The 17,345-nt window shown below is 38.1% G+C and overlaps 3 protein-coding genes across 6 annotated transcripts; all 3 read left to right on the top strand.

Moving 5' to 3' along the window:
- The first annotated feature begins 1,698 nt into the window (after positions 1-1,698).
- LOC135678439 (PRA1 family protein F2-like) lies at positions 1,699-3,672 on the top strand. The gene has a single exon (XM_065191268.1). It carries the CDS (start codon positions 1,781-1,783, stop codon positions 2,402-2,404), a length of 624 nt encoding a protein of 207 aa, XP_065047340.1. The 5' UTR covers positions 1,699-1,780; the 3' UTR covers positions 2,405-3,672.
- A 1,988-nt stretch (positions 3,673-5,660) lies between these two features.
- Positions 5,661-6,807, top strand: LOC103990365 (photosystem II reaction center W protein, chloroplastic-like). 3 transcript variants are annotated; one of them, XM_065193868.1, is made up of 3 exons: positions 5,661-6,158; positions 6,253-6,354; positions 6,427-6,807. In XM_065193868.1, the coding sequence occupies exons 2-3, from the start codon at positions 6,264-6,266 to the stop codon at positions 6,729-6,731; spliced, it is 396 nt and encodes a 131-aa protein (XP_065049940.1). In that variant the 5' UTR covers positions 5,661-6,158; positions 6,253-6,263; the 3' UTR covers positions 6,732-6,807. The 3 variants fall into 3 exon arrangements, with proteins under 3 accessions (XP_065049940.1, XP_065049939.1, XP_065049938.1); XM_065193867.1 differs by having other exon boundaries at positions 5,661-5,889; positions 5,958-6,354; XM_065193866.1 differs by having other exon boundaries at positions 5,661-6,354.
- A 794-nt stretch (positions 6,808-7,601) lies between these two features.
- On the top strand, positions 7,602-17,114 carry LOC103990364 (putative uridine kinase C227.14). Of its 2 annotated transcripts, XM_009409469.3 has the most exons (12): positions 7,602-7,753; positions 12,437-12,570; positions 12,634-12,677; positions 12,880-12,957; positions 14,280-14,469; positions 14,564-14,594; positions 14,671-14,729; positions 14,947-15,020; positions 15,361-15,447; positions 15,791-15,852; positions 15,931-15,959; positions 16,719-17,114. In XM_009409469.3, exons 1-12 carry the CDS (start codon positions 7,708-7,710, stop codon positions 16,803-16,805), a joined length of 921 nt encoding a protein of 306 aa, XP_009407744.2. In that variant the 5' UTR covers positions 7,602-7,707; the 3' UTR covers positions 16,806-17,114. The 2 variants fall into 2 exon arrangements, with proteins under 2 accessions (XP_009407744.2, XP_065047341.1); XM_065191269.1 differs by lacking the exon at positions 15,361-15,447.
- Positions 17,115-17,345: the final 231 nt, after the last annotated feature.

Raw genomic sequence — 17,345 nt, forward strand, 5'->3', positions numbered from 1 at the left:
TTTGGTTATTACTCATATCTTATCTTAATATTTTAATATTAAAAAGAGGGCCCATATGTCATGAGCATATTTCATTGACCCTCTCAATAAATGCTCTAGTGAAGATGTTTCACCTTCAACCCATAGTACCTTTATCCATGACGATAAGTACCATGTGCTTCCTACATTCAACACTTCTACCTCAACGTAGACTCCATTAGAATTAGTGATTATTCAGTAATTCTAATCTCATTCGAAAGACTATCTTGATTTGAAAGAGTAAATAGAAGAGCTCATCTATCACATTAGGTGTTTCATGCATAAGCACAAAGATTCATTTGCATGAACCAAGAGACTAGTGGAGAGGTAGATTGACATCATAATCGATAGTCCAACCTTCGAAGGAGACATTGCATTAACTCACAAAGAATATGATAATGCTAAAGGCAGGTAGAAGATTCGAAGATAACTTTTAAAGAATAGAAGACATGGCATCTTGAACCCAATCATGATTACACCGTTGTCATCTCTGTTAGAATAATTAATGTCAATAGAGTCTTGATCGACTAAATCGATAAATTTTATTATGATGCATTCTAGAAGCTAAGGTTGATTAACGAACTAACCAACTCTGAATAAACTTATAGTGTCAATCTATCACATATCAATGAAAGTTCTTAATAAGATCTGAGGTTGAGGAACTAAAGCATTTGGATGGAGTCTTGCTAATTCTACGTCTAATGGACCCTTGATATGCTAATCAAGCCCCTCATCAAGTGGCCCTTGACCGAGTTTGCCCTGACTAAACCATTAAATTTGAGACACATTACCCGAGGCAAAGAGGGTAAAGCACCTTGACTTAAGGTAAATGTTGAAGTCTCCCCATGGAGCTTGACCTAATAGTATACTATTAACACTAAAGTTGATAAGTTATTAGGTGCTAGTTTTATATTCTGGAATACAATTCCATAATGGCTTGCAAACATTATACTTGTTTAGAAAGTTAATAAAAAATTAGAGAATTAGTATCAATTATGATGCATTCTAGAAGCTAAGGTTGATTAATATAATTATCCTCTACCAAACATTAATTAGCCTATCCATACCACTAGGGGACACAAGTTATTGATATTTATGAATGTCTTTTGGAGATATAACTAATTCAGGCGCACACCACTTTCATCATCGACTAAGAATATATTATTATCTAATTATGTCATTTAGAAGAATAAAAAATAATGAATCAAATATCGAAGGTCCAAATGGGACATAATGCTGAAGCTTATGCAAATGACATAATCATGAAAAGTAAAACCAGCAACACACCTCTGGCTAAGTGCTTTATATTGGTAAATGGGAGTCCAATTGTCTCTGTTGTTACATGCCCAACACACTCATTAAGTTTAACTCGATCAAATTGAGCACGTTGTCTTTTCCTTAAAGAAGACTATCTAGTCATTATGATGAGACCATTTAAACCCTTAAATCTATTAGAAATTCTACATAATGTATTACATGACATCCACTGAGAACATCGAGACTCACATCTCTCCAATCTGTCAAGTCTATTTGACCTGTGTTTGATTCCTCGTTTAAGATTGACCAAAGTCAACCTGAAATGGAATAATAAATACAATTCTTTTATATATATATATTTTTATTTATTTACAATTAACGCTTGCGCAGACGACTATTATTATGACAACGACAAACCGTTTCTCTGTTCAAAGTAAGACCTCCATTTCAGATCTAGCGTTAGGGTTCTCAGCTACTTCACAGAGGACCTCCGAGGCCCGAAACCATGTCGTCGGCTTCTCGCCCTTGGCCGGGCTACGGCGCCATACGCACCGCCCCCGAGGAGGCGGCGGAGCCGCTCTCTCCGCGGGTCCCCTTCGCCTCCGGTTCCCGCGCTGTCGAGATGTTCTCCCGCGCCAAGGAGCGCGGCACGGCCCTGGTTGCCACCCGGCGGCCCTGGCGCGAGCTCGCTGACCCCTCCGCTTTCTCAAGCCCTTACGGCTACCGCGACGCTGTGGCCCGTGTCCGCCGCAACCTCGCCTACTTCCGCGTCAACTACGCTCTCGTCGCCCTCTTCGTCCTCTTCTGCAGCCTCCTCTGGCACCCCGTCTCCATGATCGTGTTCCTTGCCGTCTTCGTCGCCTGGTTCTTCCTCTACTTCTTCCGCGACGAGCCGGTGGTGTTCTTTGGCCGCGCCGTCGACGACCGCCTCGTGCTGGCTGCGCTCTCCCTGGTCACCCTGGTCGCTCTCCTGTTCACGCACGTCGGATTGAACGTTCTGGTCTCGCTGATCACCGTCGCTGTGCTCGTCGGACTGCACGCCGCATTCCGCATCACGGATGACCAATTCCTGGACGAGCAGGAAGTGGCTGATGGGGGCTTGCGGTCGTTTGTTGGCAGCCGAGCTTGACCGTACTCAACCTTCCCAATCAAAAAACTGGTTTGACATATTCTATCACCGTTTTGCTGAAATTGAGGTTTGATGGAGCGGTTTTTGTTGCGATCATGTCGAATTTGTCGGAGGGTGCTTCAACCGATTGCCACTTTGGTAGGATCAGATTCGTGGTGGATACTGACTGTGCCGGCATTTTCTGCCTTCTGGTAAAGTGATCTCTGACTTTGTTTGGTTTAGAGAAGTCAAAGTCTTCATTTCTTTTGCTTGATCTGATTACTCTTTGTGAATGCTAACCTGGAAAATTGATCATTTTCCTCACAAGGTTGATATTTTATCATTATCCTGTATTTTTTGCTCCCTCTTTCTATCATTATCAATGAGCTTTGTATTTGATGGTTATAAATTGTATAATTATTATGCTAAATTTTCATATATTGTCATTGTTGTTATTTTATTAGTTGATCATTTAGTAGATCTCACTTTCCATGTAGTTCTTGGATCCATTGAAGAGGTTTAGATATTTCAGATCTACTGTTGGAAATCATAATGTGATTCTAGGAATTTATTCATATGTCACAGCCATGTTTGTCATGATAAAATATTGCCAACATTTACACACGTGACCACTACTTAGCTGCTAAACAGTGTATTGGTTCATAAATTCTTTTATTCCTTCTAAGCTGTTCGATCATCTACCAAGATTCAATGAAACCATGTCAGTACCTCCTGAGTCGAGATCTTGCAGCGATTGAAACACTCGGCTTGTTTCCTGCTATCCTTCACGGCAGAGCAAAGAAGGATAATACATTTTCTACCTCCTCACAACCAAAGATCATAGAGATGAAGAGAAGAGCAGACATGGTCTCTGCATTGTTATCCATTGTTTATACTGTTGGCACACCAAGTAAGAGGATGAATCACACAGAAGCCGGTAGGGAAAGAGTTTGTAGATGAAGATGAATCACACAGAAGTATCGGTATGTGCTCTGATCCAGGGAAGACAAGATACACAGTGTTAAACACCATTAACTCTTGCAATTTAAACTGCAAATATCTACTGATTTGTTTGATAACAAAATCTGGTTGCTTTGACAATTATTTGTTCTCTAGTGTCTTCCACGCATCTGTGGATTTGTAGAAACTCTCATGCATTTGTAGTTATCCATCTTCCTGAGGGAAGAGACTGCTTGCTGTGCACAGCCAACAAGTGTTTTGCACTGGAAATTTGTTAGTGCTCATCATGCCATCTTAGTAATGTGAAAGAAGTAACAGTAGAAAGTTTACAGATTGGAATGACTTGTATATTTCTTCTCTCATGAACTCTTTTAAACTTTAATTAGACAAGCCTATAAACCTTTTATAAGAGAATTTTATTTTTGTTTTGGGAGTATGCACACATGAAATATTATTTTTGTTTCGGGAGGCTGCAACATTCTGGTGGATGACAATTAGTCGATTCCAAGGCCGGTGTCACAATGAAGAGTAAGGAAAATAATATAAGCTTGAACAGTAGGATTCCTAACATATGTTAGAATTTATTTATATGATAAATTGATTCATAATAAATTATTAATATAATAATATATGTAATTTAGGATAAAGATTGATTGTAGCTCCAATGGTTTTGGTCATTGACCTCTTAAGTCCTTATGATTTACTTGTGTATAAAATAACTCATATTTTCAAAAACATAATATGTAAGTTTCTCATGTCAAGTCTGAGTTAATAAATATTAGAGTTTGCTTACGTAACATGTTGACTCTTAAGACCTCTATTAATGTCTAGAGGAGGCATTGTCGTGGAAGTGACCACCAATAGCAATACAAAATTGTTGCTGCTTAGCAAGGCATCATACGCATGTAGCCTCTCTTGTGGTGACAACGAGCTTATGAGCTTTTAGTCTTGCCTCAGGTAGATGTGTATCGACCAATTCAACACTAAGCACGTAGTGGTCTCTCTCTTTTTCTCCTCTTAGGTGTTTTTGTCTCCATTGCCTTACACTTTATCCTCTCCTACCCCCACACCTACCATGTCTACGACGTGATGGTCTCTCTCTCTCTCTCTCTTACTTTTGCCTCTGGTGTCTCTTACTTCTGCCTCTTCACCTTCATCAATTGTTATAGCCTCCATCGCTTCCTTTTCCTCGATAAGCTGGTCAGGGAGAGCGAATGGGTGCACGAGGGTTACATAGACCAGCTCAATCGCTCTTTCCACTTGCTCTTTGTCTTCATGATGTCATGTTTCGTGGGGGAGGTGGCTTACAGGGCATGGTGATACTTGTCGGTATCTAAGCGGGTGTCATTCGTGATGGTAGGCAACGTCGTGGTGGGCGACGTGATGGCATACACCCTAGAGCTGGCGAGTAACATTCGAAAGCTCTTGAGCTTATCATCCGCGTGGGAGAGGTTATGTGTATACGTCACCCTACTAGGCAACAACGGCTTGGTGCTATTGTTGGTGGTCGTTTTCACGATAATGTCTTATCTCGTCATCGATTGAGATCTTAGTTTTTTTTTTTTTTTAAATTTAAATTACACATGTCATTATATTAATGATTTATTGTGAGTCAGTATGCTACATAAGTATACTCTAATGTCTGTTAACTGGGAGGGGCTTATATGTTATGTTTTTAAAAATATATGATTATTTTATATGCGAGTAAACCATAAGAACTTAAGAAATCAATAAACAAAACAAATCTTAACCCTAAATTATATATGTTATTATATTAATAATTTATTATGAATCAATATGTTAAATTCTAACATATGTTAATTTAGACTTGACGAGACAAGATTCCATGCTATGTTTTTTAAAATATAAAAGTTATTTTAGATATCAGTAAATCATAAAAATTTAAAATATGCATGACCAAAATTACATCGGTAAATCATATAACTTTAACCCTATCTTAAATAGCATAGCATTTGCATACTCCTTTCCCATGGATTGATACGTTAACATCTTCACTCTCCCTTTTCTAACTTTTTCTTTCCCTGTTTATATAAGGATATATATATAGCATTAGGATCTCTATAGAGAAACATTTAATATCAATTCGTTCGCCTAACTCACCCAGCTCGCCGTGTTCCGTTCCTCTGTTCCTGTCCATTTCTGGTTGCCTCGAAGTTTTCTTTCTTGGTGATTGCTGATGGGATCCGACGTATGAAACGGTTGTTTGTGTGTTCCACGTAAAGAGTGTTTTTGGAAGCTATGATTTCCTTCCTTTCCTTCCTCCCTCGAGATCTCTTCGTCTGTGAAGGTTGAAGCAGATACACTTGCAGACGCGGAAACGGGAATCAGAAACCCTCAGTGGCCGTCACTCTCTGAACCGACAGGACGAAGGGAGAGAAAAGATGCTTACGTGCGTCCCTACTGCGGTACAGGTCGAGGTCTTCGGATCTGAGCTCACCTCGACTATGCTCATCTCAACCTGAACTCCTCGCGTCGGCATGATCTCTATCGAACTCGCTCATCAAGAAATCTTGTTTTAGATTCAGGTCAACTTTATGGCTTTGGCCATCTTCTCTGGAAAACATACGTTAAGTCGCCGCATTTCATGCTGCAGGATACAGAGAGCAGAAGTGTTCATACAACTACACCACATCTTCGCAGATGCTCGTATTGCTGATTTCAAGTTTAAACAAACGATACAATCCAAATGGAAGGAACCGATTGGCCACGAGAGGATGAGGCCTGCGAGGAGAGCCGACCATCCCGTGTTTTCCTTCCGATGGCCGAGATTTTGTGTTTGTGTTGCATGGCTGTGGTTTGTCCGCACGCTTTGCTGCTCCTTTAAATGAGATAGCTCCCTGGAGCAAGCATGTTTCTCTGCCGCAATCACCAGAGTTCTGTTCCCTCAGGTTTAACGGTAATGGCCACCATCATCGCCGCCGTGCCAACTCCCACCATTATAAGCGCTGCCGTGCCCAAGGGCACTGTTGGACTCTCACCGTCGGTCCTCGGTATGCTTTTAGCTCATTGATTGCACGAGGACCAGTGGCAAGTAGTTCCGAGTCGGGAATGCGTTGTTGCAGGTCTGCCTCGGATTAGGACGGGACGTGGAAGGGTGAGGTGCTCGTCGGAGGCGAAGCCAGTCCCCTTCTCCGGCGCGGGAATGGGTGCGGCGCTCCTCTCCGCAGCATGCGTCATGGGGGCGTCGAGCCCGGTGCTGGCCCTGGTGGATGAGAGGATGAGCACAGAAGGGACTGGCTTGAGCTTGGGCATCAGCAACAACCTTCTGACGTGGATCCTCGTCGGCGTCTTTGCCCTCATTTGGGCGCTCTACTTCGTCTACACCTCCACTCTCGAGGAGGACGATGAGTCTGGGTTGTCCCTTTAAGCTCTCAACCGCAGAGACTGCCGTAGAAATGAAAGCATGGTTGCTTCAAAGACTGGTGCCATATTTAGTTCCTGTATGACAATTCTTGTTCTTCTGTGTAGAATGAGAGCTGAAAGGGAATCTTTCGATCTGGCCGCGAACTGGCGTGGAAGACAATGGGGGTATCTACCTAACGTAGAAGGTGATCGTGGTTCCATCCCAAAGGTTTCATAGCTATAAAAATCGATCGTTGATACATAATACAAAAAAAAAAAAAAAAAACTATAATCCCTACTCAAAATTAATATAAGCATTAGAAAGGTCGAGTCGAAAATACTCACCTTACACTAACCTACCGTTAGGGCATCGAGGAGATCGAGGTAACTCAAGCCCTCTCTCGGGACAACTCTTAAAGTTCAGAGACCATTTCAGAATAATCATTATTGGCTCATATTCAATTCGTATCTCTCATCTTACTCTTAAAAAGATTATTCAAGATAATCTTATGCCTTCGAGACGAGATAAAATCGTATTGACTCATAATCCATGTTAATGTTAAGAGTTTGACACACAAAAATTAAACTATCATATATTTAATGGTTGGATAATAGAACTTTGTGAGTTCATATATTTAATATATATCCTATATTCTTGGATTTTCTTGAACAAACAAATGAATCATATATTCGATTTTGATGTTTTAAGCCAATAAGGAAGATTTTGTGCTTATTAATTGTAGTACTTTAGTATAATACACAAATATAATCAACTAATAAAATCGATTGTACTGTCACATTATATGCATGTATGTAAATATGTATAAAATAATTAAGTTATACGGTATATATAATCAACTTTGCTGTATGTGTTGATTTAAACGAATATACTTGTTTCCATTCGCTGCTGTATTCGAGTCTCTCTCCTCCGTTCTGGGAACATCCCCTCTGCTTCTCTTCCCTCCTGTGCTGCGAAAGAAGCCGCCTCTCGACTTCCCCCCATGATTTCCTCGTCTGCCGTGGCCCGTCTCGGCTGCATCCCGCCTGGTATACCCTCCTCTCGTCTCATCCTTCTCCTCCTTTTCGCCGCCACTGGCCCGATTCCGGAATGAAGGCACACAGCTTCGTCGTCTCCTTCCCGTTGTCTCTTTCTCTTGGAATCTCCGGTTATTGGGATAGGTCCAAGCTATCGATGGCCAATTCCACTTGGTTTCACTTGCTTTTGGTCTCGTTCGCTGATGATCCACCGACTACATGGCTTGGCCTCGATCGGATTGGGTGTACCCGATCCCGATCCGGCGAACCTTTTTGTCTATTGATCGAGTACATGAAGCCTTGAGAGTGATAAAGTAAACGAGAAATAAACCGTAACTCGACTTTAGTAATAACGTAAAGCATATTTTTTTAGTTCTTCTGAAGAAAACATTCAATTAGCAACGTTTTCGTGAGAAAAATTACCTACCAACCAACCCAAACATAACTGGGTTCGATGATCCTTTTTTATCATTCAATTTGGATAAGTCAAAACTAAGCTGGTGAATTGTGTGTGTTTGTGTGTGTGTGCATCTGTCTCATTGCACATGTATTTCGTTGCAGTCCCCACTTTCTGCACCCTTTGAACATGCTTTTGACGTTTTAACAGACTTATTTCATCCCATATGCCTAATTATTCTGATCAGCCAAATGGAATTAAGATAGGCACACAGGTTAAATGTAGAGAAAGGGTGTTGTTTTTAGAGTGTTTGAATGGGGTTGGAGAGAAGGGGAGATAGAAAAGAGTTTTTGAATTTTACATCATTGAGCTCTCAACAGGCATTCCAAGAGTAATCCACTTGAGAAGGCATGCTAAATGCTCAATGATACCATGCACGACTGAGATGAGGTGATAATAGATGTGCACCTAGATAACAAAGATGATATCATATCAAGTGTTTGAACAAATGCCTAACTTTTAGCGTTTGGATTTCTGCTAGATCCTAAAGGAAACAATAATAAAGTGTTAAGTATATTTTGTTCAGTACTTGACTATAAATTAAGAATATAGCCAGGGCATAAACTAGCCTGGAAGACCATTTTTTTCTTGTCCAGACAGGGTTCAGCGATCCATTATATTGTATTAAGGTATATATGTTAGCAGCTACAATAAATTCCTACAGAATGGTTCTGATCTGGATAAAAAAATCCTGTAGTTAATTGCTTAGAAGTTGGCATAAAAACCTCTAAAAGAGTGAGTATTAGAAATTTAGGATAAAAAAAGGTGGAGTAATGAAATAAAACATCTATTAAAGAAATTGTGTACCATTAAGTTTAGAGTTTTGTTTGCTATGCGATTGGAGATTGTAAAAAGGCATTGATAAGGTAATGTATCTGGACGTCTGATGGTGATTTGGATCTGAAATATGATAAACACTTCATAAATGATACCAACATTAGTGTTAAGCCAAAGTATCTTATGTAATAGATATGGTTGTTGCCATATGCTATTAATCAGAAAATATAAAATTATGGGATTAAGTGAGGAGATGGCTTTTTATTGGAAGTGGGGATATAATATTAATGAGCTCCAAAAATGCTAAAAAGAGAACAAAGTTTGTGTTGTAATGTTATTTGGTTCAAGTAAAGAATGTCTAAATTTGCATTTATGTTGTGTTCAGAAGTGCAAGGAAAATTTTGGCACATAATATATTTACTAGGAAAGTTCTTGGGAGGATCTAGAAAAGATTGTTGGAAGGCTATAATATTAACAAGAATGGCCTTACAATCCTACTCTAGAGCTAGAAGTGAAATTGTTTTCTATTAATTTTAGTGTAGGGGCAATTCATTGGAGAATAATATAAAGAAATGAATGTTAGCCTTGGTTTTCAATTTAGGGCATTGGACCTATCCTAGACCGTTATACGTACGAGTTGTACTGGCACATGATGTGTTAGGAGGCCGATATGTATTAAGTTCAGGAAAATTTCTAAAAAAAGACCAAAAAATAAAGAAAAAAAGATGTTACTGCTCGTTATAAGTGCTGTAGTGAGCATACCAGGTACTTGGGTAGTACAAGACCTATAACAGGTGGTACAGGCCTTGAACTGTACCACTTGATCCCATGCTGGTATGCTGTCGGACCAATAAATACCATCTGTCCTGAACCATATCAGGCGGTGTTGCACACCTTAATGTTAGCAACTGTTATCTATCATGTATGGTTGGAGAGGACAAGAAGGATTTATAGAGGTCAAAGGCTTTTGGGCTACACAAGAGAAAAGACTGCTTTCGGGCTACATTATAAAACACTTGAACATCAAAATCTGTGTGCTATTCGGCTATTAGAATTTAGAACTCAGATGCCAAGAATTTCTACACCACATTTGCATCCCATCAATCTATTACTATCACTACTTGAATTGAGATTAGAAGCAGATCTCTAGTTCTCAACTTTACTAGAAATTTTACAAGGTATTAAATGGTAAATTAGGCATTCCTAGTTCCTATAGTCAAGGATAAAAATTTGGACCAATGCCAATATGGAGTGTTGGTCGATCTGTTATAGTACTAATACTGTACAATGTATCCGGTGTTGGTGTGGTCATTTACAGTCATCACTAGCCAGATCATAGTGAATGAGCGTGAAAAGAGAGAGCTATGCAAGTAGGAGCAGTAAAGCGGAGGAGTGGCTGGAGAAGGCTTGACAACACGGAGTAAAGTCGAGGAGTGGATGGAGAAGGCTCTGATGTGACAGCATGGATAGGAAGGAGAAGAATGAGGAGGATGAGATGTAGCAGCTAGAGATAAGAGGAGGCAACAACAAAGCAACAACAAAGAGGGGAGGAAGATGAGAAGGACGGAACATGGATGAGGGAGAGATGGAGGAGTGGAAGAGAGGAGGACGAGAAGCATGCAACATGGAGGAGCGATAGCAACAGGGAAAGCAGAAAATAAAAAGTAAAAAAGAAGAGCAAAATACAATTAAGATTACATTGGGTATAAATACCAGGTAGTAGTCTTACCATCCGATATAGCTGGGTACAGTCAGCTTACCACCCATAGATCTTGGTACAATAAGCTTAATTAGCAGTAAGCTTGGTTTGGACTAGGTTGGGGGAAATTGTCTGGTTCATGTACTAGTGAACCATCAACCGGTAGAAACTGGTTCTTACCGACCACTAAAGTCAAAACTGTGATCCCTGCCTTCTAACACATTTTCTAGATTAGAGGAAATCCATGTTATCAACTGCTGTTTGTCACATATGGTTAGAGAGGATTCAAAAGATATTTAGAGGTCAAAATTCTCATAAGAGAAAAGACTGCTTTCAGCTACCCTATAAAGCACTAGAACATCAGAACTGTACACCATTGGGATTTAGGACTCAGGCACAGGAATTTCCATGCTATGTTGACATTAAATCAACCCATTAAATCAACTTCACTATGAACATAACAGTGTGTTGAGAAGTAATTTTGACTTTTTTTAGTTTGCATAGTCTTAAATTCCAGTTTTCTAATATAGTCATCATTGTTGTTCTCTGGATTACCAGACCGAACAGGATTTATGCCAGCATATTTGATCTCACTTTCTATAGTTGAGTGTGAACCAAATCGATGACCTATTTTCAGTTGATCCATGTTTAATTATTGTTGATTGGATCCCATGATATCATTCTTTTAGTGTTTTCTATTTGATAGATCACAGTAGGAGCTTAGTACTTGGTGTGTAGGTGGTGAGTAAAGTTCTAAAGCGGCCATGTGTCCCACTATGAAAAATATGAACCACTTGTCTCTTGACTGTACATCAGACTATGACTTCTCTGCACAGAAGAGGGAAATAATAGTAAGAAGCACGCTTCTTTCCAAAACATCTCCTTCATTTTTATCTTTAACTTTTTACTATGAATTTATTAACCTTTTATCTTCTCCAATCCAATGTGTGCTACCCCTTTGTGTTGAAATTGATAATGTTAATGGAACCTCAACTTTATTACTGTGCTTCAATTGGAAGGTTTTCTTCCATCTTAGTTCCTTCACAGTCCTTTTTGAAATAATCTTGGCTTTATATAGTGCCATATGTTTCTCATGTGTAAAATTTTTTCATTAGTTTGCTGGATGGGTTTTGGAGCTGAACACCTGTATATCCTGATATAAATTTGATATTCCAATGTTCTTAGCCACTGATTGAAAATTTCGTTAAATTTATACTTCACGGATTTACTTGAAAATGAACTTTAATTTGATTTTCAACATATGCTGCAGAGTGTGAAATGAGTAGGAAAGAGCTTTACAGACCCATTATTCAACATGACCTAGAATGAATATAAAAAATAAACAGATAGTTGTATCCTGGGGCTTAATATGCTGTGAACTCGTGCACTGTGAAGCTAAATTGGACCTTTAAGAAAGTGCTACTAAATAGCTCCCCTCAGACACCTGCATTTTTTTTGTTGTTAAATTAACAAAATTCTGCTTTTGCATTTAATACATGTTTTTTGAGACTCTGTGTTGCAATTAAATTGATCAATGCCAACACATCTTAAGCACTTTGAAGGACTTGAATTTGGAAGTTGATTCCTGTCGAAGATTCTTTGGTACTTAGGAGGAACCATGCCAACACTTCTTAGGCACTTTGAAGGACTTGAATTTGGAAGTTGATTCCTGTTGTAGATTATTTGGTACTTAAAAGGAACCATGCCAACACTTCTTAAGCACTTTGAAGGACTTGAATTTATAAGTTGATTCCTATTGCAGATTCTTTGGTACTTAGAAGGAACCACGCTGACTCACATCATTTTCTTGTGTCAAACTTTTCACCACCAAGAGGGATCTTGAAACAGATACTTTGTCGAAGTTTGATCTTCACTCAGAAGCATAGCAATCAGAAGGTAAACACAACATTTTGTGGTTATTGTTTTGTCACTTCTCTTAACTCTTCGTGCCTATTTTAGGTTCTATGTTACCAAAAGCAAGAATTTCCTGTGCTATCAGAAAGGTATGTTTTGAGCAAGTTACTCATCACTATGAAATTATCACTAATCACACCATGCACTTATAATGCCATTTTCATTTGTTGCTCGCATGATATTTTATTTGCTAAAGTATATTTGTTTCTTTGTTCACGTTGATACTTCAATAATATTATTTTCTAATAGTAATTCCATATTACTAAAAGTTAAGCCTATTGATACTTGAAGGTCCATCGAAAAGGTATATGATTCCTTGGCTGAACGTCTTCTTTCATCTTTTGCAAAGGTTCAAGATATCAATTCAAAGTAAGTTTATTTACTTGTTACAGTAATGATTTAATTATTGCATGATACCATTTATACATTGAGTTTGTTGATTTATTATGTTCATTATTTACACATAAATTTAGATCAATGCTTGTATCTTTTACCTTGAATATAATTGATTATTAATGTACAATAAGACCAACATGGTTTAGGGTTTCAACCTTAACTGACTGTAGTTACCGGGATCCCTTTACCCCTCTTACTGCTTTTAGAATTATGACCAATGTTCCTTTTGTTATTCATGATACCTTGTATTTAGGATCACACCGTTATGCTTTTGAGAACATATAGGGATTCACTTTTGTCAATGTTATTCATGACTCATTCGTGACCATCAATAAGCAACAGTCTGAGAAGACTTCTTTCATTGCCAGCCCTCATGATATCTGGAACGATGGCTACAATGTTGATAATAGTGATGATGTTGGACAACGATCCCATGTCTTGCAACACAAAGGGGTGGACAATGAACAAAGGGTCAAGAATATAGTTATACCATCCAAGATAAAGACCGTAGTGTCAGATCCACCATAATCATTTTTAAGAGAATTGAACAATGACAATGGAAAGGCACCTGATGACTATAAGAAGAAAAAAGTGAGTACAGCTGAAATCAAGTTTGATAGGAGTTCCTTGTGATTGCAGCTTTTCCACATGGATTTTATGGCAACACTGGTGTGGAAGTTGGCCCCAAATTGTTGAATTGGAGTCTTCATATAATCCATGACAACAGCATGTTGAAATGGAGGCAGCTAGGCACACCAGCAAAGGTTCAAAGTTTCAAATCTATTGATTTGAAACTTGAGTCTCAGCTTGATAGTCTACAATCAACCAGTCGAATTTGCTTTAGGATGAAGGGCAGTTTGGGCCAGAAGAAACAATTAGTTCAGTAGGTGCTGAAGTTTCATTCTATGGGTCCTGAAAACATGTTGGAACAAAATTTCTCAGGCAATATGCCAAGAAGTCACAAAACTTAAAAGAACAATATGAAGATATACTTCATTTTCAGAATTCATTCTGCAGGTACCAAATTTGTTTCCTTCTTTTCTGTTTGCTTTTCAGTTCACTGTTGATATATCTTATGCGTTAAAGGGGAAAGCTTCATTTAGCTTTATTGTAAAACCTCCTGACTCTGATAATCTATACGAGATTATATATTACCAAAGCAGAAGAGATGGCTGCTAACAGAAATTCTTCAATAAATATCTTATTCTACGATGTTGTGCTTCTGAAAGCATTTGCTTCACCTAAAATTATAATCTTCTGGTATTGAACCCGAAGTAACTTCTCGTGGATTGCAGGTACATTGTTGGTTTGGCTGGTCCACCTGGTGCAGGCAAGACGACCCTATCATCTGAAGTAGTTCGCCGTCTAAACAATCTTTGGTCCCAAAAAGCTACTGGAAAGAATTCTGTTTCACCTCTTGAATTTGCTATAGTGCTTCCCATGGATGGATTTCATCTCTACCGTTCCCAGCTAGATGCTATGGAGGTTATGCTTCTGTTGTTGACTGGAATTTATGTTCATTCATCTTTTGTCTCAATACGTAGCAAAAGCCAAAATTGACATGATCTTAAACTGATAGAATCCTGAGGAAGCTCATGCAAGAAGAGGAGGTATGAACTGTCAAATATATTTACTAAGTTTGAGGTTATTTTTGCAAAATTTTGACCTTGAGATTGATGAAATCAGCTCCATGGACATTCAATCCAGAACTGCTCTTAAAATGTCTGCTTTCTTTACGGAATGAGGTAGAACTGCAACTTATGCACATCACTTCTTGGATTAAGTCAATCCTTTATAATTATCACTTGGGCCTTTTTATGTTTGCTAATAATTTGTCCATTTTATTTAAAGATAGTATGGTTGTATAATTCTTCAGAGCCCTGTTTAGATTTAAATTGAAACACAAAGTTAAATGGTGGTCTTCATGCTTCAATATGCTCAATGTGAAGATTGTTTTCTCAGGGATCAACTTATGCTCCATCATTTGATCATGGTGTTGGTGATCCAGTGGAAGATGATGTATTTGTAAGTTCTGAGTAAGTAAAATATTCCCTTTTGAATTTACTGGCCTATAGTTCAAACTCCAAACTATCCTTCTGTTCAATTAAACCATGGTCTATGAATAATATAAATATGTAAGGTTCCTTTATTTTGTTAAACACTGTTATTCTTGATTGTGATGGCATGTATTTTGGTTGCTCTTTTTCCTCCGGTCTGGTAGCTTGTCCAAGTTGTATTGCATTATTGTATGTACCTGTTCCCAATGTGTGTGTTGGCATATATACACACAGATGATACATTCAACAGGTTTCTTAATACGTATAGATCTTCAATGTCAATGCATCCTGTATTGAACATATCATTTTCTTTTGGCAGGCATAAAGTAGTCATTGTAGAAGGCAATTATTTGTTCTTGGAAGAAGGAATTTGGCAAGATATTTGTTCCATTTTTGATGAGAAATGGTAAGGTTGTCTAAAAGGCATCAAATATATGATTTTCTTTAAACATTAATTTAAAAATAAGTTGTAGACAATTGGTTATATCTGAGGTTTAGTTGTTGCTCATGTACTTAAAAAGATAATTTATGATATGTCTTTTCTGATTGGATTCTCCACTCAGTAAACATTGGTTGAGCATAGTTGAGAGAGTATCTTGAATGACCATGGGCTCAACCTAAGCCTTGATTTTATGGTGTAGCTAATGCTTTTTATTAGATATCTTGCTTCAGTCTACAGAACATTGATCTGATATATTATTCATTTTAGATTTTACATGTGTTAACTTATTTATATCTTTCTTCTGAAGGTTCCTTGACATTGACATCAATGTAGCAATGGAACGGGTTCTAAAAAGACATATATCTACAGGTTAGTTATCAGCGTATTGGGCGATTCATGCTTCACTCGTTGTTGGTGGTGTCTTATCTTTCTCATATTGTTCTACAGGAAAAGAGCCAGATGTTGCAAAATGGCGGGTAAGAATATTTCTAGTATTTTTCCTCAGACAGTTTGCTTTTCAATTCCTATCCCAATAGAATTGTTGGAAATTTAGATAACTCATAAGAGCAAATAAAAAATGCCAACTAATGTATCAATGTCCTTGGATGCGTGGCCATATGACCCTTGGTAATCAGGGACAGTAACTTAGCAAGGAATGAGATGTAGGGTATAACATTTAGACATCTCAAGTACTGGATGCACTTAGGACGGTTGACTTATTTGGCATGAAATATGAGTCCACTTAAATCTTTATATCTGATTCTGTTGACACTCGACACTACTCTTGAACCTATTTCAAATTTGTTTGAGATCCCTTGCATGTAAGATAGTTGAGGTTTGGAGCAGGCTTTACAGAATGTATGAATTATTGAAGATTTTTAGGCAGTAAATTCCTGTCTCACATTCAGATTTAGCTAGAGGTAATAGATCAACAGGAATGTGTTAAATGCAACATGTGAAACATTTGTGTTGATATCTATGTTTTCATTATTTGAGTTTGTGAATTCGCTACACATTCTTTCTGTTTACTTCTCTTCTAACTTGCAATTAACAAGTTTCTGAACTGCTGTATTTTCTTCATCAAAACAGCATTCGTTTTATAAATTTTAGTCTGTTTCTTGTTGTGGCCAAACTCCTAATTTATCAGTTGGAAGCAATCAAAAGTATTTTCTTATAGATCTTTCCAATATTTTCTTGAACTAAATACACTTTTGGTTTTATTCTGATTAAACCAGATCGAGTATAATGATCGACCAAATGCAGAGCTCATAATGGGATCAAAGAAAAATGCAGATCTTGTAATCAAGTCAGTGGACTTCTAATTGTGTCATGCATTTGTCAAGAGGAAACAAATCAAATAAGGCTGGTGTTTCTTCTGGCACAAAATAATGGCTGCCATGTGCACAGTCAATAAATTGCATAAGTTCATTTTTTTTCTAATTCCTATCGTGTACTTTAAGTCTTTATTATTAGTCTGGAAAAAATGTTAGCACAACTGAAGTTTGCGGAGACCAATCGAATGTATTGGCACACGATATATTGAGGTGTATGTATCAAGTTATACCGACGTGTATCGATGTATCATATTTATTATCCAGATGTATCATATTTATTATCCACATCGAATAGTACATTTTAGTAGGTCAAATCTTGCAAATAATAGAATATAGTAATCAATATACTTCGATCTGAATCCTCCAATCCGAGCAAATTAAATGAATTGTGGTTTAATTTCTAACTTTTTAAACTAAACCGCTTAATATAAATATCCGATTCAAATCACAGTAAATGCTGCTAAGTTCTACCAATTTAATCATTCGCCAACACTCACATCGCCCATTCACATATTTGTGGGCTCGTTG

Source organism: Musa acuminata, chromosome BXJ1-7 (assembly GCF_036884655.1).
Source record: "Musa acuminata AAA Group cultivar baxijiao chromosome BXJ1-7, Cavendish_Baxijiao_AAA, whole genome shotgun sequence".
Lineage (NCBI taxonomy): Eukaryota > Viridiplantae > Streptophyta > Magnoliopsida > Zingiberales > Musaceae > Musa > Musa acuminata.

Coding starts and splice junctions, on each gene's coding strand:
- LOC135678439 (XM_065191268.1), top strand. CDS start 1,781: ATGTCGTCGGCTTCTCGCCCTTGGCCGGGCTACGGCGCCATACGCACC.
- LOC103990365 (XM_065193866.1), top strand. CDS start 6,213: ATGTTTCTCTGCCGCAATCACCAGAGTTCTGTTCCCTCAGGTTTAACG. Junction 6,355..6,426: donor ACTCTCACCGTCGGTCCTCG/GTATGCTTTTAG, acceptor GCGTTGTTGCAG/GTCTGCCTCGGATTAGGACG.
- LOC103990364 (XM_009409469.3), top strand. CDS start 7,708: ATGATTTCCTCGTCTGCCGTGGCCCGTCTCGGCTGCATCCCGCCTG. Junction 15,021..15,360: donor GATGTATTTGTAAGTTCTGA/GTAAGTAAAATA, acceptor TTCTTTTGGCAG/GCATAAAGTAGTCATTGTAG. Junction 15,448..15,790: donor TCCATTTTTGATGAGAAATG/GTAAGGTTGTCT, acceptor TTTCTTCTGAAG/GTTCCTTGACATTGACATCA.